At 40.4% G+C, this 27,306-nt stretch overlaps 1 protein-coding gene across 1 annotated transcript in view; it reads left to right on the forward strand.

The window, feature by feature from the left end:
• The window catches only part of ccser1 (coiled-coil serine-rich protein 1), a 131,665-nt gene that overhangs the window by 30,409 nt on the left and 73,950 nt on the right, over positions 1-27,306 (forward strand). The window contains exons 7-8 of the mRNA XM_084946730.1: positions 18,484-18,658; positions 26,630-26,707. Coding sequence (XP_084802856.1) covers positions 18,484-18,658; positions 26,630-26,707 — 253 coding nt within the window. The remainder of the gene's footprint in view (positions 1-18,483; positions 18,659-26,629; positions 26,708-27,306) is intronic.

Raw genomic sequence — 27,306 nt, forward strand, 5'->3', positions numbered from 1 at the left:
CCTGTTGCTTTTACAGTATAACACTTGTAATAAAAGTACAGTAACGATAATTAGTGACTGAGCAGCCCGGGGCGTTTCTCTTGATTTCTTTAGTCAGGGTAAATTAATTCACCTGCACGGATTAGCTAAACGAACGAACGAAAACAAGTTTCCCCGACAGCCAAGTCCTCATCTTAGCTAGCTAGGTCTCAGGACCTAGCTAAGGACAGTAGTTACGGTTTAGCTTACAAACACGTTTAACTTACCGAAAAAGTGCAGCGGGGCCTCGGGTCCTTCTGTCGGGTAGTCCAGTTTACTGAAGAACACCTCAGGCTGTCAGGTTAAAACAGTCGATCGTGTTTTTATAACGTAAACGCTGGCCCTCCTCTCAGAGCCTACGCTCTATCTGCTATTCCCGAACAGAGATACGCAAGTTTCTCCGTGACTGCAGCTGCCAGTCAAAGCTGCTGTGATGACGTTACATCCCAATTTAACATCGCCGTGGTAGGAATTAGAATCAAACTTATGGGAAAGGAGACCCCTTGGACATAAATCAGCGTGGTGAGAACTATTGAGAACTATTGATAACAAAAGAAAGAATCTTTGGAAAAAATTTATCTGAGGAGAATTAATTTATTTTAGTCTGACCCCCGTCCCATCCGCTAACATGGAGGAGGCGGGGTTTATGACCTATACTGCAGTCAGACACCAGGGGGCGATAGAGATGTTTTGGCTTTTTTTGGGGAGCTGTCCATGGCAAACATGTATCTGAATCATGTGATTAAAGCACACATTACTTACAGATTTGGTTCCCTTGCAACACTGATGAACGCTCTGCTTCTTTTAAGTCTATCTTAGTGCGCTTAAAAAGTTTAGATTTCTGTCGTTTCCGAACATTTTTGTGTTTCCAGAAACAATTTCTGTTTATTTAGTCAACTTCTGTTGTTTTGTTTGTTTTTGGAGCATTTGTCTATTTGGTGGCATTTCCTTAAGTTGCAGTCCGTTTGACCTTTCAGGGCCATTGTAGTTTGCAGACAAATTGATGCCTTTCACGTAAACTATAGGCAGTGTTGGGACTAACGTGTTATTAAGTAACGCGTTACAGTAACTACGTTATTATTGTGGTAACGAGCACGGTAACTAGTTATTATGCCAAAACCGGGAACGCGTTACTCGTTACTGGGATTTAGATAGGCTCGTTATTCGTTACTTCGTGTGGTGGCTATCGCGGAGCTTCCACAGATTCAATAACATTAGCAAGTAGTGGAAGCCAGCAGGTGGATGAAGGAAAAGGGAGGCAAGAGGAGAGACCCGAAGCAGCCGCTGGTCCGAGAGTGTCAGGTGAACTGAACTTCAGGTAAGAAGTTATGACCTGCAGTCCATCTGGGTCAGATATAAACCAAGTTTAGGTGGAGTTTATTTTCGTTATGCTGACTTTTTCGTACTGCGTGCTAGCTAGCATGACGGAGTTTCTATACAGCTGGGTGGGAGCTATGTTACTGATGTTGAACTTTATTTTGTTCATAAGGTTAATTATTAGAGTTGCCAACCGTCCCGTAAAAAACGGAATCGTCTCGTATTCAGAGAAAATATCATGCGTTTTGTATTGAGGTGAAAAGGAACACAGTTTGTCCCGGACTTCAGCTACAATGAAAAAGACACAAAGCTGGAGTTATTCTGTGTTTACGCTGCACAGCTGCCTCTTCTCCTCTCATTCTCTCCCCTCCCTCTCCTGTTTCTACTTCAATCATGAAACTGATCAATGATCAGCTGATCGGCTTTTCTCTCTTGTTTATTTATCGCCCACTTTGCGCCAGAAAGAGGAAACCAGCGGATGTCGCGGTAAACAACAGCAGCACTTTTAAGCTTGATCAGCTGTTGTTAGAATTTATTTTATATTAATTTCTAGTATCAGCTGATGTTTGCTGGAGCCACAGCTGTAAACCTGCTGGTCATGATATCGGTTTGGTTATGTGATGAGAGGGAAACATGAAGATGAAACCAGGAGATGTCCTTACTGAATCATCAGAGCTGAACAGGTGATGGAGAAACAGGTTTACCTTTGAGGTGACATGAATGAGTTGAAGGGAAGTTATGAACTGTTTCTGAGAGACAAATAACACCAGGATCCTTTTCTATGTAGCTGACAGCTGGTAACTGTGCAGGGGCGGGTCTAGGAAAGTGTTGCCAGGGGTCCATGTAGGGCATTAAAAGGGAAAGGGGGGCACAAGGAAATACTTTCTTATTCTCATTTAAAATGTCTCACTTTTAAAAAAAATAATTATCTGAGTCTTGCAACAAACAATTGATAGATTGATACATATATACCATCAGAACAGTGTACATCACTGTCACAACAGTGTTTATTTTCATTCAAAGGCTTTATGATTTTTCCTATAATGGTGGGCCGGTCTCTAGTCAAAATGCCCGGGACGATTTTTTTTGTCCCAGTCCAGCTCTGTATGCAGCTCATCTTCAGTCTGGTGTTACCTACATCTTCCTATTCAGAAGGCAGAATTTCCGAGTTCTGAGTACAATCGAAAGCACCACGACTGCAGTTTTTGTGTTGGATGTAAAAAGCAGGCTAGGATAGAATCATATGTGGGATTTCTCTCGTGGAAATGTGCACATTATTTTTTCCTTTCTATTGGTAGGTGGCACAGTGCACTTGTGGCAAGTAAGCAAGCTAGAAGACTGGCAATCTTGCTGGGTATCCAGTTACGGAAGCAACACATTAACAAGAGAATTCTGAGTAAAACCAAAGTTACTTTCCCTAGTAACTAGTTACTCTGAAAGTAACGAGTAACTTGAAGTAACTGAGTTACTTTTGATAGAAGTAACTAGTAATGTAACTAAGTTACTAATTTAAAGTAACTTACCCAACACTGACTATAGGTGACTGGGGCAAGGTGCTAGTTGCTAAAGAAAGCGCAAGAAGCACCATTTACCTCCTTATGACCAATTTCATACCAGCAGCTTCCAGTAACATCCAGCAATCACTCATAGCTGGATGGAGAATATATATTTTTATTTTTGCAACCAGTGATTTTCGGATTGTTGCCGTCTGGTCTCTCCGCTGTGTGACTGGGGCCCAACATCACCATGTTAACACAGCGATGTGTAGCAGCTGTTACGATAATGGTTCATATACCATGTTCTCATCTTCATTTACTTTTTTATGTTTCAATTAACTCTAAATGCAAGTCTGTTAGAAGTGGTTAGTTGTGGGAAAATAAACATTTTATCTGGTGATTGGGAATATGTTGGTACACCTCAAAGTGTTTATTCATCCTGGGTGGAGGCGTGGGTGCAGCGGGGCGTGAATATGTGTGCCAAATGTCAAGACGATCCATCCAGGACTTGCTGAGATACACATTTTATTTTGGACCAAGGTGGTAGACTAATTGACCATCAGACTGACATTTCCATCCTAGGAGTCATGCTGCTATCGTGGCTAAAAGTGTATGCAGTAATTTTACATTCAAGTCATGTTGCGTCTGAGTAATGGGTTATATGCCAACCTTTATAACAACTCGACAGTCCGCGCTGAAGTCTTGAACCTTGTACTCCAGAATGACTTAAAGCTCCAAAACTGTAGACACATTACACAATTTAACAGTGAGTGTGCTCCTGACAGCCAGACAGTGATATGATATAGTGGGATTAGAGAGAAGTGTGTGTTGAGCTAACTTCTCCACAGCAAAGGAGCAGTTCTTTTAGCTGAAGTGCAGAGCAGCAGAGCAGCTTCAGTAAACACTAAAAAAGACTAGAGGAAACTGCAGGCTTGTCGACTCGACTTGTTTTGGATTCAGAGTAAATTTAGATTCTGTTTCATTTCAGAAAGCATCATTTTAAAATGCAGGAAATCAGGTGCTAGTGTCACAGTTTTAACATACTGTTTTGGCTTCGGAAACACCGGAGCTGGTTAGATAATGAAACCAGGTGTATGATTCTTAGCCTGACCAGGATGTAGGCTGCTGGCAGGTGTTAATTTCCTACAGTTTGAGTTCACCATCCTCGCTGATTTCTTCCAACAAAATATTTTCACGCAAATGTTTAAGTCTGTGAGTGAAGAACCTGAGATTGGAACTAGGGGAAGAGAGCAAAATCTGTTTGCCCAGGGCTTCCTCTCTCTCTCTCTCTCTCTCACACACCGTCTTTCTTTCTCTTGGAGTTGCTTTTGCTCTTTGTCTCAGGTTCCACATTCCCTCGAGGGGACATTGATTTGCTGGAGGCAAAGCAAGCTCCCTTCTGTTCACACACAACACACGCACACACACATGCACGCATGCATTTGTGTTTCCATCACTTCAGAGGACATTACACCAACTTACATTGAAGACTTATTGCAATGCTAACCACAGCTGTAACTTACCTAACCCTCCATGACTCTAAACCTAACTTAATCTAAAATCAAGGCTTCGTAATAAAACTGAATTTCCATTTTTACTTTGTTTTTTTGTCCCCTGTAGCCACAGCCGGTCCCCAGAATATGACTGTGTAAACAGATTTACGTCCCCACAGTATGAGTAACACAGGATCATGCACACACACACCTGTCAGTCAGTCAGGCTGTCCAGAGAGAGTATCAGCTGCAGGATACTGCTGGCTGTCTGACAGGCTGCACAGAACATCTGCTGCATGCACGCACACACAAACACACACTCGCACACACAGGCGTGCAGGCACAGCTCCGACCTCTTTGATGTATGGCAGTTGAATGATTTTGATGGCAGGGTTTTAATTGTCTATGTTTATGACTTTGTAAACATTAATATCGCAGTAACAAAGCCATGTCAGTGAACAGCCAGGTGCTCAAAATCTATTTCCATTCTTTGCAGCTGCATAGGTGTTTAGAGACAGAGAGAGGTGGGGTGGGGGGGCTGGCACATCAGTCAGTGTCACAACATCCAATATCACCCTATATGTATACCTTGCGTAGCAGCTTTCAGCAACGTAGAATACAGTATTTATTGTTGTTTTTAGTTATTGATGAGAATGAGGGAGCGTACAATACAAAGTTTAGAGATGCAACTTTAGATAGATTTCCAGCTCTGAAATCGTGGTTAAATTCATTATAGATTCATCCAGTTTTCTGAACAAATTTGCCACACCAAACAACAACAACTCCAAACAAAAAAATAGCTCTACTGTCACAGAAAATCAAGAAAAGCAGAATAATCCTCCCCATTTCCACAGCTAAAACCTGCACATGGCTTACATTCTGGCTTAACAAAAATATTTGACTAATCGATTAATACCCAGGTGCCTCGGCTCTAGACATTTCCGCCCGAGTGACTTTGTCCTTGCCTCGCAGTACACCAGAAGACCTCCCTTGGAGTATAATAGGTTTGGGTCAGTGTGATATTATGTCTTTGAACTTCTATCATGTTTACATTTGCCTTGAAATCTAAAATAAAATAAGACAGATCTCTTCAGTGCATTCTTTTTTTGCCAGTAGCAGTGCCGCCATCAAAGCATGACAATACCAAATGTCCCTCAGAGACTTTTGGTTCCATTTGTGATGTATCTTTATTGTCTGTTTTCTTTTAAGACGTGAAGTGCTCCCGTCTCTTATACAAAAAGATGCAGAGGAAATTAAATTTTGACAGTTGGGATAAAGCTTGCCTGTTTCTATGGTAACGGCAGCCTGCCTGTTGAGTGTTCCCCTGCCATTCTTGTCTTCATTTTCCCCTTTCTCAGTTTTCGTTGCTTTTGATTGCTATGCGGAAGACGGGCAATCTGAGCAGAGGACACGCAAACACAGAGGTGTCCTTATCTGTCAGTATGCAGCGGACAATCACAAAAGTCTCAATTCCCATATCTCCGCTTCTCAATTTAAGATTAAATGTGTAGGTATTACACTCACATGCTCTTGCGGCGGCATAATGAGGCGCATTAGAAAAATGTCAACATTCGCGCGCAGGTCCCAATTCACCCTGTTGACCCTTATTCGTATATAGAGGTTAAAAATCTTTTTTCCTCTGGTTGAATGTGTTGAGAAAGGAGTTAGCTGGGTCTGCTCGTGAACTGAATGCTGTGTAAATGGCAGCAGTGAGATGGCGGTAGAAAAGACAGCCTACTCATAGCTGTCTTCATTGAGGCAGCTGGGTATTAAGATACTGCTGAGCAGAAAGACCAAGTGTTGAGAAAGTGTCTTGTAATTCAGACAAAACCCCCCAATTCTCTCACATTTGGTTGGAATGCTACATAGCGATATACTCTCCTGCATATATCCTGTAGTCTCAAACGGAGACCTGTAATCTGCAATTTTATAGAATTTTCTCACATATGCACAAAAAAACAGGAAGGAACACATTTATTTAATGTTAATACGACTCACAAAGTATATCGACCATGTTGTAATCGAATCCCTCCAGACTTAATATAGTCTGCAAAAGTAGCACACGCATCTCCTTCTACCGTAAGTCACATACTCACAAACATTTAAGCGCATGCACATTCATAAAAATAGACAAGCATAAAGAATCCAGTTTAAGGAGTGGAGCTGAGGACAGACGAAATTCCCTGCAACATGATTTTCAGACACACAGAGAAACACAGCATACAGTGGGAGTTGAAGGGAACACAAAGTAGACCCCCCCCACCCTCTTTTTTTTCAGTTGCTGGTGTATAACGATGCAGAATTTGTTAATCCAACAAGCAGCGACAAGACTCGGTCTTTTATCTCGTTTTAATCTGTGGGTTTTCAGTGGAGAAGCTTTGGCTACATGCCTTGACAGCTTTTAATTTTTAAAACTCTAAACCCGTTAAAAGCGTTATAGTGTGCATGTGTTGGCATGTGCATTTCTTTTGTCAATTGTTGTTTAGCTTGTAATTCACATCACCCTATAGGGTTTATTAAATGTTCAGCATGAGGAGACTAATTAGTATTGGCTTTCATTTTTATCCCACTTGCTTCGAGCGGGAACTTGTTGTCCTGATTTGTAACGCAAAGAAAAACAGTAGATTGGCAATAAATAAGACATCCCTGTGCTTCCAATAACCTTTTTCTTAATCAACTAGTGTGTTCCAGAAATAAAAGGGAGTGTTGAAGTGGTGTTCACTGTAAATCGTACGGCAACAGATTGTAAGACACATGGCATTAGTGCCGCCGTTTCCAGACTTTCCAGACGTTTCAAGACTTTTTTTTATCATAAATATAGCAATGCACTTTTGTCTTTGGCTCTCTTTATCTTGTCTCAATTTGTTGCAGACCACAGTATAGTATATGCAAATGTTAAATCTATTTTAATACAACAGGATGAGATTAGAGATTGTTTCTAAGAAGATATTTCCCGCCCCGTTTTGTTGCTTTTTCCAACACATTCCTTCTGCTGTTGTCAGTGATAAAAAATGTTTTGTGAATGCTGAATATTTCCCATGAGAATATGTTACTGTTGTATTTGTTCTTCTTGATGTTTGGTCTTTGTAGCTGTCTGGTGCACCTCGCTTAAAGAATGATACCCCCTCCCCCCCTCAAAAAAAAAAAGAAACAAAAAAAACTAGAGTTTGAAATAGAAAACCTCTTTACATGAGTCTTGATGCTTGATGCAATCATCCAGGTAAGGAAAGGACTCTTTACACTGGGTATTAGTGAATGTTTTAGTCAAAGGTTGTTATCCAGGGACTGGAGAGAGGTTATGAAACTAAGTCAACCCATGTTGCTTTGGTGAGAATTAAGAGAGTAAATTGCGCTTGTTAAATAATCATCAGCATTTAGGTGTGCTAACAAAATGCTGCAGTCTTCCCAGGAGTGGACATCACAGCTAATCACAGCAAAAAAGCAACTGCAAAGAAGCCATGAGCTAGACTCTACAGGCTTAAGTTAGCATGTTAAATGTTAAAGTTGATGAAAGTCCAATTAGAGAAAAACTGAACAAGTCGAGTCAAGTCAAGGAACATGGCAGCACAGCTTATGTTGGCAAATTTGCATCTTAACAAACCAACAGACTTCTGGAGCATTTGATTTAGAAAGAGGAGTCCAATGTGTGTGGCCTTAAAGGACCGCACCATGTTTAGAGAAAACACAGCATATCAGCTCAGACTACTTCATCTATACATACTATCAAACACGGTGGTGGAGGAGTTAGGATTTGGGCTTGGGCAGTCTCAGGATCTGGGCACCTTGCAATCTCTGAGACGGCCATTAACTCCTCTCTGTATTAGAGTGTTGTATAGTCAAGTGCAAGGCCATTTGTCTGATAGCTAAGGCTTGGCCTATATTGGGTCTTTCAGTGGAACAGTGGGGCAAGCATGCTAGTAAATCTACAATAGAATTGCTGAAAAATAAAGAAAAGAACCTCAACCTGATTAAATGCTTGGGCAGGATCTTGAGAGAGGTGTGCAAAAAGAAACGCCTGCAAACCTCAATGAGCAGAAGCAAGACTGTGAAGAAGAGAGGGCCAAAATTTCTCCACAATGATGTGAAAGACTGATAAAATAAACTAAAGTACTTCAAGGTATTGCTGCTGAAGGTGGCTTTACAAGCTATTGAATCATGGGGACTGCTGATATTTTCACAGGACTGCAGAGAGTCCTACAAAAACTTTTTTTTCCCATTACTGCCAAGTGTTTGTTTTTTGGCAAGCTGAGATTATCTGAACTTATTATATATTATATTTAGGCTGGGCTCAAAAAAGTGGTAGCTTGGCTTGGTGCAGAAAGGTGAAAAAAAGAGGTTCAGTGGGAGTGCTGTAACTATGTCAAACAACAGCTGGATGCAGTGACTGTGCACTCTCTCTAAAGGTTAATGTTTTATCCAAATATTGAACTATTTGGAGACTCATTTGTCTTCCAGCATCTGGCTTCGAACTTCTAACCCTCATAAAAAAAATGTAATAAAATAAAAAAACACAAAACTGTAAATATCTTTAACTTAGGTGCGTGATAATTTTGTCACACAGTGTTGCAGATATACAGTCAAATCAGACAAAACACAGTGTTGGTCACTATGAAAGCACCAGAGTCTGAAAAAGATATAAAGCCCAAGTGCCATTGTTCATATTCAGCGACCAAAACGAAAATCTTAACTCACTGACCACATTAGGAAAACTGAAGATGCTATACATAAGCACTTGGGCAGATTGTGTATCCAAAATACAATTTCAGTGTGGAACTCTTGATAAAACAGTAGATATTATGTGTTAATTGGTGATGTCCTCGCCGTTTTCCCAGCATGGGTAAATCATGTTTCAAACAAACAGATCTAATACTTACAGACTCTGTTGTCAACTTGCGTAAGTCTCCACAAAATTACACGAAGAGAGCAAAATCAAAGCAAAATTGTCGCTTTCTGTGTGCATAATATCTTATTAGGCACCTCATAGTCTTATTTCAGTACTGCCATGACAACGGCTTTTAAAGAAATGAGGATGATGGCCATATGTGCTTTTTAATGTTCTTGATTGGAGAGGATTATCTGTGGTACCTTTTTATATATGTTTTTTGTTTAATCAGGATCAGAGCTTTTGCAGGTGATTACAGACGAAGAAATATGTTCATGTCGGCAGTCTCGATAAGATTAGGCCTAAAATGAGGGATTGATCAGGGGAATGCTGAGAAACATTTATTTAGAAATGATGTCAACAAGAATATGGGCAGTGTGGGCAGTCGACGTGAATCTGATCTAAGTGCAGAGATTGTTGCAATAAACATGCAGGCACAATAATTGTCATTTAAATCTTTCCTTTGCATGAGTCAGTATGGAAACTTGTTCTTAGGTGCTATTATTTTGTCATTGCGATGACAACAGTGCCACCGCAAAAATCACAACAAATCAAAACTGTGACTCATCTTAAACAATATATGGCTTTCTGAAAGGAAAGTGGGCAGTTTCACAATGACAAGAGGAAATTAGATGAAAAGGAGAGAGGCAACATTTACATTTCTTGTGATGCTGTTACTCTCTGTCATAAAATATCACTTGTGTTTGTCTCAAACAACATGTGTTATACTGGGAATTTGCAACACAAGCTTGCTCCTCCGTGTCTTATTGTCTTATTAATATGAGCTTTGAGTCACACATTGGCAGCTAAGATCACATTAATTTGCACTTATTACATTTCTGGTCAAAATCTTATCTGAAATTCGATGCTTTTGATTTTTTTATGACTGCGGGATCAGCAGAAGATAATCAGGCTGTGCAGTGGCAACACGGTTATAAGGTCATTGAAATTCTGGTCCTTTGTTATCAGGGATTTAGAATAAATAATGCAAAAATTATCATGTCCTTAAGTAATGAACAGACTGGATAAGCATTAATGTGTCCTCTAAATAAAAACTCCCTTTGGGTGCAGAATTTGCATTTTAAACATGGATTTGTTGGCTGGAGTTTAAAAAAATAAATAAGATAAAATAAAAATCGGGCTTAGTCAACCAGTGGTTGCTTTTGTGATCAGCTGTCACCTGTGGCACTCGGGCATTTTTATGCGATTCTCGCTAAAAATTGCAGTTACTTTAAAACATGTGAATCACAGAAGAAATCCCTTCATGCTTGCATAACAACATAAGTTCAAGAGAGAGAGAGAGAAATGTCTCAGATTCCCTTGGGCAATAAGTTTTGGTAGTGGACTCGCAGCAGGGTTTCTGTGCTAAAAATTGAAACTGTTCCACTTTAATGGAATATTGCTTGGAGGCTTTTATACAGGGTAAGATTTGGCAACTTGGCATGACAATATTCACGGAAAATGAAAAATGGAATGCGACACATGGGACCGATATTAAATAGATCTCTACGAGCAACAATAAGTTGTGATAGTAATTAGTGCAAGTATGTTCTGATAACTCCCCAAAGGTTCCCCCACCACCACCACCACCACCCACAAAGAGCTAATGTGGTGGTTCCCATCCTTTTATGGATTAACCTCACAGATGCCAAGGAAGCGGTGAGTGGGCAGTGGCAGACAGCAATAGATCGAGGTTAGAGAAGTCAGGGGGAGTGAAACAAGCAAGAGTCAAGCAAAAGCACGGATTTCTTGCAAACGAAGCACACATTCAGAGTGCAGAGTGCAAAGGGAAGCAGGAAGGACAGTTGGGTTAATCAGAAAGTTACCCCTGCCATATTACATTAGTTTTATATTCTCCCCCTTTCTGTGTCTGAAGAGTTGAATTCACCATTAGATTCACTGCCTGGAGCCTGGCTTGCGCTCACTCTTTAGTCACAGATGCACTTTATGTCGGAGATGAGTTTAATGGTAGCATTAAACATCCGTAGCCTCAGGTGCTGAATGCAGATGAGTACACAGTGTCTGTCAGGTGGAAAGCAGTGACAAATGATGGTGATCACTCTTTTTTAGCTGTGGTATACAGTTGTACTTCACATGTGCAGACAAGCAAGCACACATGACGCACAGATGGCTGCAGTACACACACACACATACACACACACGCAGCCGTAGACACTCATATATATTGGATTGTTCCCATAAACATGTTCTTTGTCGTCAGTAAAAATTTAATGATGGAAAAGTTGGCAGTGGGGACTGACTGCCTTTCTCGCCGTATCTCAGCGCTGAAGTGTCCTTTACTATTATTATTCCTGAGACAATGCTGTCTCTATATATTGCTGATTGACAAGGGTACAGCCCACCGCTTCTCACGGCTGCTCAAGATGATGTACTTGAATCCCACGTGATTTATTTGACCGGGAGTCATTATTCGTCACTTGACACACAAACCGAACACCGTGTAAACACAGACATCTAAATTTTCATATACATGCTTCTCAGGTCTCTCCTCGCCTGTGTGCGTGTATTGTTTGCTGCATGTGTGGATGTGGATAACATGTGTGTGTGCAGGTATGTACAAGGTGCTGGTAGTCAACAACACAGTCATAAAACCCCGTGTGAGTGGTAAAATAATGAAAGTCATAAAAACGCAGATAATTGGCTTTTTTCGGGTTGGTGAAATGGATCACTTCTAACGCTGCTGTTGAGAAATGGCTTCTTAGAGCAGAGGGGAGAGTCAGAAGGATGGAGAGGAGTAAGTGAGAGGGAGGAGAAAGAAACAAAGGAGAGCAGAAAACAGAGAAAGAGAGGAGGTGAGCGAGGGGGGAGGATATGGATTATAAAGGAATGAAAGTGAGGAGAGAAAGGAGGAGAAATGACATAACAGAAGGCACAAAGAAAACAAGAGCATAATGCAAAGGAGGGGGGGACATTTTTCATACTCTACCAGTGTTTTCCTTTTCTGTTTAATTACTCCGAAAAGACAGTAGAGGGAAAATCTCTTTGGAAACATTTAATTGTGCTTTAATCCATATATTTGTTTGTAATCATCTTCCCATTTACATGCCCTATTTGAAGATGCAGTGCCATTGTCTACCACTAGCTGGTGTAATACTACATCTTTATCAATTCAAATTAGAACTTGGTCCACTTGGGTAATCTTCTAATTGACTGCTATCACATGGTCCCATTCTCTGCACTCACATACATATAAGCTGTTCAGAGGGGCAGTGTGTGTTTGCGCGTGTGTGCCTGTGTGTGTGTGTGTGTGTGTGTGTGAAAGAGAGAGAGTTATAAAAAAGGGAAATAGAGTGAGAGTGTCGGGCTATCAGCTCATGACAGTGAAAAGACAGATGACCCTGAGTAGAGGAACGGCCTCCCTGCCTGTGTAACATCTATCATCACTGAACAGACTTGTCTTCAACTGTGCCCTGCGCTTGCTCGTGAGCGTGTCTGTGTGTGTGTGCGCGTGCAGTAATTACCTGCAGGTGAGACTCATGCTTAGCTGGAAATGACTTTGTCTGGCCTGTAACTGCAGTTTAACTGCAGCAAAAGTATGCATTCTGACATGCTTATTCGTCTGCGTTCCCACATACAGTGCTGTACAAAAGTCTTGAGCTTCCACTTATTCCTTCATATTTTGCTAGGAAAATGGGAAATAGGTGCAAAGACTTAATGGAAGCTGTGCAAAAGCACGTAGGCATACAGTTTGTAAGGCAAAAACTACTTCTACTTCTTCAAGTGGTCTTCAGGAATAGTTCTCCAGGCTTCTTGGATACAACTTTTGTTTTTTCAATAGGAAAGGCGGCCATGTGACACATCAAACTTATTGGTAATGTCACAAGAAAAACAATGGTGTGCTTGGTTTCAACGTAACTTTATTCCTTCATGAGTTATTTACAAGTTTCTGACCACTTATAAAATGCGTTCAATGTGCTGCCCATTGTGTTGGATTGTCAATGCAACCCTCTTCTCCCACTCTTCACACACTGATAGCAACACTGCAGGAGAAATGCCAGCACAGGCATCCAGTATCCATGGTTTCAGGTGCTGCACATCTCGTATCTTCACACCATAGACAATTGCCTTCAGATGACCCCAAAGATAAAAGTCTAAAGGGGTCAGATCGGGAGACCTTGGGGGCCATTCAACTGGCCCACGACGACCAATCCACTTTCCAGGAAACTGTTCATCTAGGAATGCTCGGACCTGGCACCCATAATGTGGTGGTGCACCATCTTGCTGGAAAAACTCAGGGAACGTGCCAGCTTCAGTGCATAAAGAGGAAAACAGATCATCATGTAGCAATTTCAAATATCCAGTGGCCTTGAGGTTTCCATTGATGAAGAATGGACCCACTATTGTTGTACCCCATATACCACACCAAACCATCACTTTTGTTGTTCCAACAGTCTTGGAGGGATCCATCCAATGTGGGTTAGTGTCAGACCAATAGCGGTGGTTTTGTTTGTTAACTTCACCATTCACATAAAAGTTTGCCTCATCACTGAACAAAATCTTCTGCGTGAACTGAGGGTCCTGTTCCAATTTTTGTTTTGCCCATTCTGCAAATTCTGTGCGCCGATCTGGGTCATCCTCGTTGAGATGCTGCAGTAGCTGAAGTTTGTAAGGGTGCCATTTGTGAGTAGCTAATATCCGCCGAAGGGATGTTCGACTAATGGCACTCTCCAGTGACATGCGGCGAGTGCTACGCAGTGGGCTCTTGCTGAATGAAGCTAGGACAGCCACTGATGTTTCTTCATTAGTGACAGTTTTCTTGCGTCCACATTTTGGCAAATCCAACACTGAACCAGTTTCACCAAACTTAGCAAGCAGTTTGCTAACTGTAGCATGGGAGATGGGTGGTCTCGTAGGGTGTCTTGCATTTTTTTTTTTTTTCCTTTTTGCTAAAGCATATAGTTAGGGCTGGACCAGGTGACCCTGAATCCTCCCTTAGTTATGCTGCAATAGACGTAGGCTGCCGGGGGATTCCCAAGATGCATTGAGTTTTTCCTTTCCAGTCACCTTTCTCACTCACTATGTATTAATAGACCTCTCTGCATTGAATCATATCTGTTATTAACCTCTGTCTCTCTTCCACAGCATGTCTTTTATCCTGTCTTCCTTCTCTCACCCCAACCGGTCGCAGCAGATGGCCGCCCCTCCCTGAGCCTGGTTCTGCCGGAGGTTTCTTCCTGTTAAAAGGGAGTTTTTCCTTCCCACTGTCGCCAAAGTGCTTGCTCATAGGGGGTCATATGATTGTTGGGTTTTTCTCTGTATCTATGAAGCGCCTTGAGGCGACTTTTGTTGTGATTTGGTGCTATATAAATAAAATTGAATTGAATTGAATTGAAATCTGCTGCAATGACCCGGTTACTGCGTTCACCAGATATCAACACAATTTCGATCCGCTCCTCACGTGTTAACCTCTTCGACATATCAATGGCTGTGAACAAAGAGAAACTTGTAAATAACTCATGAAAGAATAAAGTTACATTGAAACCAAGCACACCATTGTTTTTCTTGTGACATTACCAATAAGTTTGATGTGTCACATGGCCCTCTTCCTATTGAAAAAACAAAAGTTGTATCCAAGATGGCCGACTTCTAAATGGCCACCATGGTCACCACCCATCTTGAGGAGTTTGCCCCCTCACATATACTAATGTGCCACAAACAGGACTTTAATATCACCAACCATTCCCATTTTATTATGGTGTATCCATATAAATGGCCCACCCTGTACATCAAACATTGCATTTACAAAGCTTTTTGGAGATAAAATGTTTGTATAACTCCTGATGTCTACTAATTATATCAAAAACTTTCCTAAAGTATATATATTAATGTTTTTGGACCTGTCAGCATTACAAAGAGTGTAGACATGCACTGAAAGATATGCACATTTTTTAAAAAGTGTTTAAAAAGTGTCCACAATAAAATGTGTTTACAGCCCTCAGCTGCTCAGTTCAAGCAGCAATGTTCAACTTCTAGTCCCCTGAAAGAGTAAATACTGTGCATACCTGCGCCTGATGTGTGATTGTTGTTATGGGTGATTCAAGTGTTGTTTGAACCCTACTCCTACTCATTTTCCTGTCACTCTGTTTGAGCTACACCAAAAGAAAAATCCAAACCTGAAACTCTGGTGAAAGCTAGAGAAAGGGCAAGATTGTCAGGCATGGAGTAAGGCGCAGATGCAGAGAACCATAAAGAAAACGTCCTTGTGAAGAAACCTCCCCTCCCCCCTCAAAAACTTTGTTTTGGAACCGCACTGTGCCATTTGACACATCAGAGAAGAGTGCACGATTGATCATTTGTCGTTTATTTACCCCCTGTTCATCCTACCTGAATAGCAGTGGAGCAATACAGAAATACATGGAGAAAGTTCACTCTTTTCAGAGATGCCAGACAGGAACAAAAAGCTGCAAATAATTCAGTTTAAGAAAGAGGGGGGAAAAAAATCTCATCTGACTAGTTGACAGACAGCGCTCACCTGTCCTCAAAAGACAGCAGGCCTCCTCGACATTTGTATGAGGTACTCAGCAGTATCCCCAGGGGGACACCTAGGCTTTGATACTGCATCAGTTTAGTGTAGTGGTTGTCAGAGGAATACGTGAAAAAGATGAAGAGGCAAGGGCAGAGCTGTAGAGATGGAAGGCGCAGACTCAGGTGAGGGGTATGGCGGGGGTGGGAAAGGGAAGGGCAGGGGAACAAAAGAGAAGTAACAGAGGTGGGAGCCTGGAGAGAGTGGCGAAGGTTTGAAGAATAGAAAAAGCGCGACAATGTGGGGTTAGACAGATATAGAGGAGGGGGAAGAAAGACAAAAGAGGGGTGGGATGTTGAACAGTCAGAGAAGAAAGTACGAGGGTGCGATTCAGCCTGACCTTTTCACCGAGCTGTGTTCAGAATGGCTTATGTTGTTCGATATTTTTGTGATGTTTTTTATTTTAGAAAGAAAAGAGAATAAAAGTAAAGTAGATTTTTCTGGCTGACTTAATGCTTATGGCTGCTCTTTATTTGGTGATTTTTTTTAGAACCTCCCTCTAAATCTGTGAAAGTGAACACGGGCTCTTGATGATTAAGAGCTTCTTGTTTCTGCTACCATGTCTGCCTTTCCACTGTCTTCCATCCCTCTTCTTTTCTTGTTATGCAGACTGTGAACTCTGAGGTTGTCTGTGTGGTTTTCAGACAAGAGGGTGGTATTTCTCGGCTCACCTTTTGAAAATGTCATAAAGAAGGTGAGATACACAGTCCCCCTTTATGCACTTCCGTCAAAATATCACAACCTGGCAGAGAAATGTTAATGCAGGAATTTACTTTATTGAAACAAGTTTGACTATTCTAGTTGCTTTCCGACTTTCTTTCTCTCTGCTTTCTCTGTGTGAAATGCGTCAACTCTAGTTTAATAGTTGAAATAGTTTAAGTCTATTTCGCAAACAATCGAGCTCCGTGTAGTTGTGTTAATAGGAACTTTTAAGAGTAAAGACTTGGCGAAATGTCCAAGTCAGAGTCAGCGCCACATTTTTATTGATCAGAGACGTTTGTGACTGTTTGCCAGTGGATTGATGATGGCTTGCATTTTAAAAGGCAAAGAAGTGCATAAACAGAACAAAAGGTTTATCCACGGATTATGTTTATCCACGGATCATGTAACCCTTTAGGTTACAAAGTTATGCCCATGAATGCAGTTTGTGTTCCAGTGTGTTTTGTGGTTAATTGCTTGTGTAATTGCTGTTGTCTGAAAAGTAAATTGTTAACCTCAGGTAAGTGCTAATCCCAAAATGAGAATGTCGGGGAATTAAAATGTCTGTTTAGAAAATATATCTTTTTTTTTCTACCACTCAATAAAAAAGTATTTGAATTACAAACCACATCAGTAGCCCCACAGACATTCAATTACCGTCATGTTTGTGCAGAGCTATCATAAAGTAAACTGATGTGCTTTGTTTTCCCGATGCTTTTCACACACGGCCACAAAATAGAATAAAAACGTCTTGATCTTTGTTCGGAGACTGTTTTCATGTCTGGTGGACTATAGAGGTCTGACATCTCGAGCAGGGAAATGTGGCAAACTGGCAAAAGGAGTACAGCGGACTCCAAGCAATTAATGACTATGTTAATATAAGAGCCCGAGGTGCATGGATTGAGCTTTAGGAAGGCAAAGAAAGATGCTCCAAGCAGGTCTGGCTCTTTGTAAGAATCCCTTCCAAAAATCTGTCTCCTTTTTTCCTAAATGCTGTGACTTTCAGGTGAGACAAGGAATAGAGGCCACGCACCGGAGACCAAAGACATGCTGGTACAAAGACCTGTTTACTGTTTAATGGAGTGTGTTCCCAAATGGGACAGTTAATTACAAGAAGGCTTTGGTTGAACTCCCCCCTGTTGTTTGTGTGTGTTTGAATCCAATCCTGTGCCATCACAACATTGCCTCTTTCGGAGGCTAATAGTTAATAGTCCGGCCTTAAACTGTGACTTTTAACAGCATCTACCTACGGTCAGCTCTGCTGCACGTAACATTCAAACTTTCTTGTGGACGTCCACAAATCTCTTGGTAGTGAAGTCTCCCCCTGACTTCATCACACAGGATGATAAGGTGGACTTTTTGTTTTGTGTGGTAGTTTGTTATCGCCTCACGTTGTTGATTTAAAACCTTCTCTAAAAAGAATTATTGTAGAAATGACTTGTCATTAAAATCGAGTCCTCTGTGGATCCTGTGGGGTAGCTGCTGTGTATTGTGACAGTTGGTTCTGACTGTCACTTTTTTTGGTTTAATTTTCCTTCTCCTGTTTTTTTCTGTCTGTCTCATTTTCTTTTCATTCTGTGTTTTTTAAAGCCAACTATTTTTGCGGCAATGGACTATTTTTTTTTATTCAATGACTCTGAAATAATAAAGATGAAAGATTCAAAATGTTCACATTGGGTTTCAATCAGACTAAAATACTGTGAATAACAGCTTTATGCTATGCAGGAAGGTTGTGTAGAAGGAGTAGTTTACTACGTTGCATCTAATTGCTACAAATTATTGTTTTGCATTCTGCCAAGTTATTGTTCAGACTATGTTTGTGCACTTTAGTTTGTTACACATGGTATCACACAGAATTCAAGGAATTACTGGGGTATTGAGAAGCAGCTGGCATCTTCACTTTACTGTGTAATGGGTCAGCTATATAATCGCTAACCAGCGAAGGCAATGATGAGATTCCACAAGTGGAGAACAGCGGGACCCGGGGAAGACGTGTTTATGATGAAGTTTTTGTTCATCCCTCCCCTCCTCTAGGGAACCCTGCCGTCCAACCAGCCTGCTGCCTGCTGAGTGGAGCGCCGGGTTGGGCACGGGGAAGGAAGATGACCCTTTACCTCTGGGACTGGAAACCCTTCCACTAAGACTCATGCAGCAGGAGTGCACTGCTGTCAAAACCCTGCTTCTAAGGCTGAGACGGACACTGCAGGAGGTGAGATAATGCACATGGCTAACAGTCAGCAGCACATAAGCTCTTCTCGACAAGGACATACAAACAAATGAAGGAAGATTAGCTTTACATTTAGTGAGTCTGGCATATTTGGCTTCTACAGAGCACATAAGGTAGACCACACTGACAGCCCTTACCAAGATAGAAACGCATCAAATTGTTTTAAACCAGTGAGGATAAGGGTCTAGCAAACAATAAAAAGCAATTTCATCTGGAACCACAGTGCACCACGCTGCTCTTACGAATTTTTCACCCCCTATTTTAATCAGGCTCTATTTCAGTTCCATGAAATCTGGTCAAAGTGGTTGCATTCCCGTCTCTAAAAGGTCCATTTAATCACTTCGTTTTGTTAATTTAATCAGATTCTACGTTTAGAGGGGGAAACTGGGAGACTTTAAGTATCTGCCAGTTTATGCTTTACATGTACACAAACACACACATATTATCCCTCCTGTTTCAGGCTATAAATCTCCTCTTTAAATGTTTTAGCCTGTTTAAAGCTAACGTTTCACCCCAGGCTATGTGTCTGTCTCAGTGTGAATGTTTGGAACCAACTTAAATTACATCCAAACCATTATGGACATGATTAGCTGAAACAGTCACTTAGTAAAGCACTGACACGTTGGAATACCTTTACAAGGTCTAACAATATAAACCAGGAAACCACATTATCTGCCATCCTCTGCACTTACATATCCTCTTTAGATGCCAGACTCCACACGTTTTTGAGGGGTCTCAGGTAATTACGAGATGCAGATGCAAATTTTTGTTTTACATTTTAGTCCAAATCAGGATCCAGAAAGATCATAACACTTTGCTCGAAAATGACAGATGCCGAAATGATTGTTTTCTGAAGTCAGTAGGAGTCATTTGGAAGGGGGTGTTGATGGTGTTTAATATATATGGTGAATGTTTTGTTTTGTTTTAGAGTGAAAGTGCTAATATTTTCACTAATACCCTTTGGCAGTGTATAATACATGCCAACATACCAATAAGGGATGTTAGCAATAGCATAAGCTCAGAAAGAACATCCATTAGCTTTGATTGTCTGATGCTTTGGGTTTTTTTAAATCTACATGGGTGACTGACCCCAACCATATATGGAAGTATTATACAGACCCGTACTGAAAATACAAATACACAAAAAGATAAAAGGGTGACCAGACCTTCCCCAAAACCACACCATTAGTATCTCTAAACTAAGATCAAAGCCTGCTGTGAATTACAGTCCACAGAGGCATATATATGGCTTTCTCCTGATTTCTTTCCTGCTTATATCTCTGTTTTTCCCCCAGGACCTCTGTGAGAGAGACATGAGACATGTAAATGAAATAATAATTTGTAGAGAGAGAGGTAAACTAAAGTGGTGATGGAAAAAAAACTAAAGGAGTGCAACAGAGAGAGAGGGTACACAGCAGCAGAACATGAATATGAAAGAGGCGTTTCTTTGCCCTCTTTGCTTGCTCTGTTGTGTCATTAACTTGCAAATTTTGTTACCTTCCAAAAGCAGACATAAACCATTCTGCAACAAGGGGAGGGTGACTCGACATGTCTGTTTTCTTTGCATTTCATTTGCTTGACCTTCTGGTATTGAGCCCCGGTCTTTGGCTTTGTTTAACTTAACTTATAGCCTCTTGCGTTCACCTTTGCCGTTGTACACTTGTGTCTGCTTTTGCAAGCTTTTGCCAATCAATAGCAGGTGCCAATACTTTTCACTGTCAAACACTTTTGTCCACTTCAAACGTCCTATCACTGGGCCGAAGCTCAGCCAAGTAGACAGGGTCATAACTCTGCAGTATGTGGAACCTGGCATGTGAAACTTTGGGATTAGAATTCCTGCTGTCAGTCCTCTGTGTGTGCAAAGGTGCAGGGACTGTAATTTGTTCACTTTTTACTTTATTTATTGGAAATTCAACTTCAAATCAAATCATCATTACATACTGTATTACATGCATTACGTGCATCAAGGTCACATAGAGATTCTTTTATCTAATGTCTAATCTAACCTACATCTGGTGATTGAGAAGACCTCCCCGTTGCTGTGTCACCCTATCAGAGGTTATGAAATCAAAAGACACTTTATGGTGGTGATTGTCCACAGGCTACCCAAAGATTTTGTCTTTCACCTAATTATGCTTATTGACTTGCAAGCTTTCAGTGCAGACCTGTGAATTCTCCCCTCTGAAGTAACACACTAGTTAATCAATTTTGGGGACTTTTGAGGCTCAATAAGAACCCTAAATTGAGCTTAAGTCACCAATGAATTGAAATATAGGTGAATCAAAATTCACTTACTTCACTTACGTTAAAAAATTAGTCCCAAATTTTGAGCATTTCATCAGTCTGGGTTGAAAATTATAATTTTTATTTTTCAACTATCCATAGGTTTGTGATTGTTGAAAAGGACTTTGGTCATTATTTTCAGCTGCTTTGAGGTACTGAAGCTCAGATGTGTTGTTCTGCACTCATGTTGGAGCGATACTATCATGGGTTTACATCTCTACAGTGTCTTCTTTGAATTGCAAATAAATGGAAAGTTATGGAAATTCACTTATAATGTATTTAAAACCAAGAACCTCAAGTCCCCAAAACCATAGCCTGAAATTCTGGAAAATCTTTACAGTTACTTAACGTTGACCATATAATTCAGATTACTGTGTTTTTGGCTTCTGTCTAATTTCCATTGTTTTTTCAAGTGCCACAAAAACATGCAAAACCACTCGATTTAGGTGCTTTCAGAGATTACTTGAGTTGAAATTCTCTGCAGAACTAAACTTATAGACTTATGAACTAAACTTTAATGATTTGAAGGAAAGAGAACTCGCCACGTCTTAACCTTATGTCAAAGTTATGGCAGGTGGAAACAAAACACAGAATTCCCTGTGGTTCAGCTCCCAAGGCTCTAGAGACATCAAACAGATTTGAGTTGGGTTCCCAGGAGACTGGAGACACTATTGCATATCTTCTTCCCTTCCATGCACGGGTTTTTGCAAGAATAATTTTTCCCCCCAAAAAAGAAGGCTCATCATTAGGCCTCACTGGTCCACTGCAGAAACCTTACTGAAGAACCTAGTTGATACATCGCAATAATTCATGGAAGATGGAGGGTGAGATTAACAGAGCAGACTCTCAAAGCCCCAGAGACCGACATATTTAGATATCAACTCCCAAATAGTAAGATCTTTGGAGAGCTTACCAAAAAGCCCAACATTGAAAGTACATTAAAAGATTTGAATGTGAGAGCATCACGTCTCAGAAAAAATAGATTTGCATAATTGAAAGTTTACATTGACACCTAACATTGACCTTTTAATCCAGAATCCAGCCTTGATTTTTGGGACAGCCTAGCTGTGAGCGATCTACACCTTTGAATTCAGGAGGTTGTAAAAGTTATCAAGACACGACTGGGCTGCACACAGCTGTTGTGAGTTTATTTGATGTAAATTGATGCAGTTTCCCATTCTTTATAAACATATAGATATATAATATCTGTAGAACAGGATTAACAACTGTTTTAAAAGAATTTTCTTTTTATCAGTTAGTTAAGAGGAACGTATTTTCCAGTGGGGTTGGATAAAAATTTCTTATGGCACCAAAAATTCAAAAAATTCAGGAAAAACAATTTATATAGCTTCCGATTTCAAATTGAAATGATACAAACGATACTAATAAAAATCAAAATACTAGCACAAGCAGTAAGATTTGATGTCAAAAATAATAACAAAGGATTGTCCTATACAAATAAAAGATGCTTATCATTATGCAGACACAAACAATTTGAACCATGAACACTCTTTTCAGATATTTAGGTTTTTTAACAGTGTTTTCTGTCGGCTGCATGGACGAACATTGGTAAAATGCCACTGTCTGTGTCCAGAAATGTTTCCTATGGTGATCTCCATTTGTCAGTGTCAGCCATGAATTCTAGGAAGACCGTGACTGACTTTTTGTTACGGCTTACACTCAGACTGCTTCCTCCACCACGTTGTCAGAATGCGGATATAACAGAATGACATTGAAAATGGTGTTTCTTACAGTTCCGATTGTGCCATCCAAATCTGTTAAAACTGTTTTTGGAAAGAACAGTGCCATTCAGAACCAGCTAATGTGCTCCCATCAGCGTTTCCAAAAATTCTGATGAACTTCTACAAATAAATTTGTGTTGGATTGTACAGATAGGTGTGGAACACAGCAAAGCGGAGTAATTCAATGTCCTCGCTTTACCGCATGACAGTATTTTAAAGCAATTTCTATAAAAAAAGACGAATGTCTGTCAGAGAGCGAGGTGGTATGAATGCCCCGTGAGGTATTTGAAGGTTTTCATTTCTTGATTTAACTCATGTGTGGATGTGATTAAAGGTGCGCATCAAACTACAAAACCTGCTTTCCTTTCTTAGGCCATTCATCATCTGTAGACATTTAGTTTCAGTGTAGTGCCAGTCATTAAATCCATGGCTCCCCGGCAGCCAATTCCTAAATCTAAGAGCCTTTTTACTGAGCCACATCTAATTGTGGGGACAGTTGTGTGTTAAGGCCTGTGGGACAGGGGTGACCTTAAAGAGGATGGGTATCTGTTAGGAGACAGAGTGAGAGTGTGTATGTGTGTTTAGGGGGGTGTCACTGAGTACACGCCTGTCTGTCTACATAGGAAAAGGCATTGATCACCAATGACACATTGAGGGCCTGACGCCACAGCACACCTATAACTCTGATAGGGAGGCATGCTTCTTTAAAAGGTCAGCCAAACCAATAAAGCATCAAGTTTATGCTGTGCAAAGATTTGGGCTCAAGTGTTTCTCAGAACCTCCTTCAAAACCAATGAGACAGCTGGAATCTTGTGAGTTTCGCAAGATCACAATCGCAAGGAAATTGATCTTGTCAGGCTTCAAGCTAAGTAGCTCATCCTGAGTTGATCAGACCAAGTCAGCATCCTAGGAGGAAACATTGGCAGCTGTGCCGAGAGACTTGCAGACTACAAGTAACCATAACTTTAATCTAACTTTACCCTAAGATTATCATTAAATGAATTTAACCGCAATCCCAACCTAACCTTGTAACAGTGAAGTGGGCATGTCATGTTTTGTAGTGGCTGTGCTGTGCATCTGCAGGCAGACCAACTTGGCTTTTTAAGTGTGATTGTTTAGGAGATTAGTTATGGGCTCAAAATGTGGTCATAAATATTTTGTACTTGTAAAAAAGATTTGTATGTGTAAAAAGAATTTGTGTGTGCGTAAAAAAGATTTGTATGTGTAAAAAAGATTTGTGTGTGCGTAAAAAAGATTTGTATGTGTAAAAAAGATTTGTATGTGTAAAAAGAATTTGTGTGTGTGTAAAAAAGATTTGTATGTGTAAAAAGAATTTGTGTGTGTGTAAAAAAGATTTGTATGTGTAAAAAAGATTTGTATGTGTAAAAAGAATTTGTGTGTGTGTAAAAAAGATTTGTATGTGTAAAAAAGATTTCTGTGTGCGTAAAAAAGATTTGTGTGTGGACTTAGCCCAAAAAAAACCCTGCAAGTTACAAGTACGAATTTTGACCCTATTTTTCTTCCTTTCATCTGATTGGTCAATGTCATGTCAATCACAAATGTAACAATCCAATCAGAGAACAGATGGGTTTGGCTGTCGGAGGGGCGCTTTTTTGAACTGCAGGTCCTTGAAGGGTAATACAGTTTGAAGCTGGAGGATCTCTATATAAATATCCGATAGCAGCTAGGTCCCCTAGCTTTCAGCAGCTGTTGAAAGGATAAAGTTGTGCTATATCAGTGGTTAGAAATACCATTATTACTTTAGGATTAGTTTAACACAAAGTCAGGGCTGACCCGGGACCATTGCTGTGAGTCACAGTGCGCAGCATAAAAGTCCTTCCACATCGGACGCAGGATGTGCTGCTAATGCTAACTAAAAGCAAAGTATCCAGAATTTGTTGCGCTGGCTGCTGGGCTCTGTGGGTTTTTGCAGCAGCTCTACCTGTACTAGATGCACCTGCTCCTTGTCTTTTCTATCTCTGACTTTATGTCCTCTACAAGAGTTTCTGTTTTTTTTGCTGGTTCTTCAAATGTTCAATAAAAACATGTATGCTAATTCATAACGAAGAAAGCTTTGTAATGAAGACTGTCATTTCCAAAACACTGCCCGCCCCCACCCCGCGGTCCGCAGCGCTGTTGAAAAGGCTGTGGAAGTCCCTATATTAAACACGTAGACCTGTGACACAAAAATCACCAAACTCGGACGACCACAGACTGTTTTCCTTCGTGGTGATGAAGGAAAACGCTGGGTTGGCATGTAAAAGGGCATTTATTCCCTTCAAAGACCTGCAGTTCAAAAAAAGCGCCCCTCCAACAGCCAAACCCATCTGTTCTCTGATTGGATTGTTACATTTGTGATTGACATGACATTGACCAATCAGATGAAAGGAAGAAAAATAGGGTCAAAATTCGTACTTGTAACTTGCAGGGTTTTTTTGGGCCAAGTCCACACACAAATCTTTTTTACACATACAAATCTTTTTTACACACACACAAATTCTTTTTACACATACAAATCTTTTTTACGCACACACAAATCTTTTTTACACATACAAATCTTTTTTACAAGTACAAAATATTTATGACCACATTTTGAGCCCATAATTAGTGTAACCGCTTCTATAGCATGTGTGTTGTCAAAAGATTATCTTAATTAAGAGAAGAGCAAAGAATGCAAGCCAAGTGCTTTCTATCTTTCAAAGATCTTTAGAGAGCAGGATGTTGCGTTTCCTCTTTGATGCTCTCTTACTTCCTCATATGATTCAGTAATGTGATCTAAAATGTCATGATAGGGAGACACTCACCAAATCACCTGCCAAGTATGTTTTTTTAAGTATTTGCCCTTTTTAAAATGAAAGCCATGGACAACATCATCTCAGAATGTTTGTGAAAGAAACCATCTGTCAAATTAGGTTATTTAAAAGCTGAAAGTAGGCTAACACTATGCACATATGATTAAACTTTAGCCTAAAAATCCAATTTTTATAGACTTCTTGCTGTATCTGGTCATTTCGCCTAACAACAGTGGGGTTAGTTGGCATATAAATCTCCTAAAGGGCAAAATATGGGAAGGAATAGACTTCACCGAATATTCAAGTGGAGATAATGTTTGTTTTTTTTTAGATGATACTTATTTTTACCTTTCCTATTTCCTTCTCTTGTCATATCTTCCATCTGTGTACTGTCATGTCCCTACCATGCAAAAGTACACCAATAGCAGCAGTCCTAGCTTGAGACATGATTTTCCTCTCTGCTTTCCCATATGACCCATCAGGAGCCCTCAGCAGTGATCTATATACCCGCATATGCTCTTCTTAAGGGACGGTGTTTCTGTGCACCTGTGTGCAGATTGTACGTGATTGCACATGCTCCTTTTGTCACATGAAAACAGGCTGTGTGTTTGTGTGTGTGTGTGTGCGCGCGTGTGCATTTTGGATCCCCTTCTGGCTGCCTCTGCTCTCTGCCCACTAGATAACTGTGCTGAGAAGCAGAGCCAAAAAGCGTCAAATCACAACTGTCATCAGAAAAAAAGAGCTTTTGTAAGAAACCAGGTGAAAATAATGCAGCTGGCAACATGAAATTGTTCTGATACAGACATGTTACCTACATTTACATTTTTGATGTCATTCAAATGTAGATGAATCAGATTTTCTGTAAAAAATATATGAAAAGTCAGGGATGAAAATGAGCACCTGTCTTCAGAACTAACGTTTTTTTATACCTTCCTCTGTTTTCATACTGAATGTTTAGCGAGGCTTTTGTAATACTGCCTAACTGTGAATATATTTAGCAGAAAAAGAAGACATTTAATTCCTTAATGTTGTAATGTTGTCATTTTAAGCACCTGACTGGTTTATCTTCAGCACAGTACAGCACGCAAACCTCATCGTGATGTTCTGGTTATAGCCGTGTTTTTGTCTTTTTGCAGAGCACAGAGACAAGTCCTGCCAGCAGCCTTCAGTCTCTACCCATCAGCCCTTGCAGTGAAAAATCTCTTCCATTTAAGGTAACACGGAGCAGTCTGTTTTATACTAAATTTAGCTATTTGTTCAGTGAGAACGGCTGTATTACAAGCATCAAATTTACAGATCCATTAAAAGTGTGAGGCAATGAAAAATATTAATAAAAATGTCCTCCCAGCTTTATATCTTACAAAAACAGAGCTTATGCTTTCACTTAATACATGTACAGTAAAGTTGTAGTGCTCACTTGTTATTCTTTTTCCATAGCCAGCCCTTCACTTCAATTAGCCAGCTAGTTTAATTAAAAGAACACAGCAGGCTCGGTGTGATCAAAAATATAAAACTGAATCTTCCTTTGATCCATGTGTCTCGTTCAGTTTTACCCATATCAGAACAATTAACACTTTTTTTTCACATCAGCTTCTAATGAATCACAAAAAGATCAAATAGGAAGAAAGAGAGCAGAGCAGCAAGGAAGGCAGAGTGAAGGAGAGAGAGAGAAAGAGTTGGAAAAAGGACGATTAAAAGCAGGAGAGTTGCAGATATTGAATGGGAGAGGGGCAACGTGTTTTGATTGTCTTGACAGGCTCCAGATGCCCTCTGTCAACCTTGTCCATCCCAGCAATGCGATCTGGATGAGATT

The sequence above is a fragment of the Perissodus microlepis genome, chromosome 12 (genome assembly GCF_051167445.1).
Source record: "Perissodus microlepis isolate ML-2025 ecotype Zambia chromosome 12, ASM5116744v1, whole genome shotgun sequence".
NCBI lineage: Eukaryota > Metazoa > Chordata > Actinopteri > Cichliformes > Cichlidae > Perissodus > Perissodus microlepis.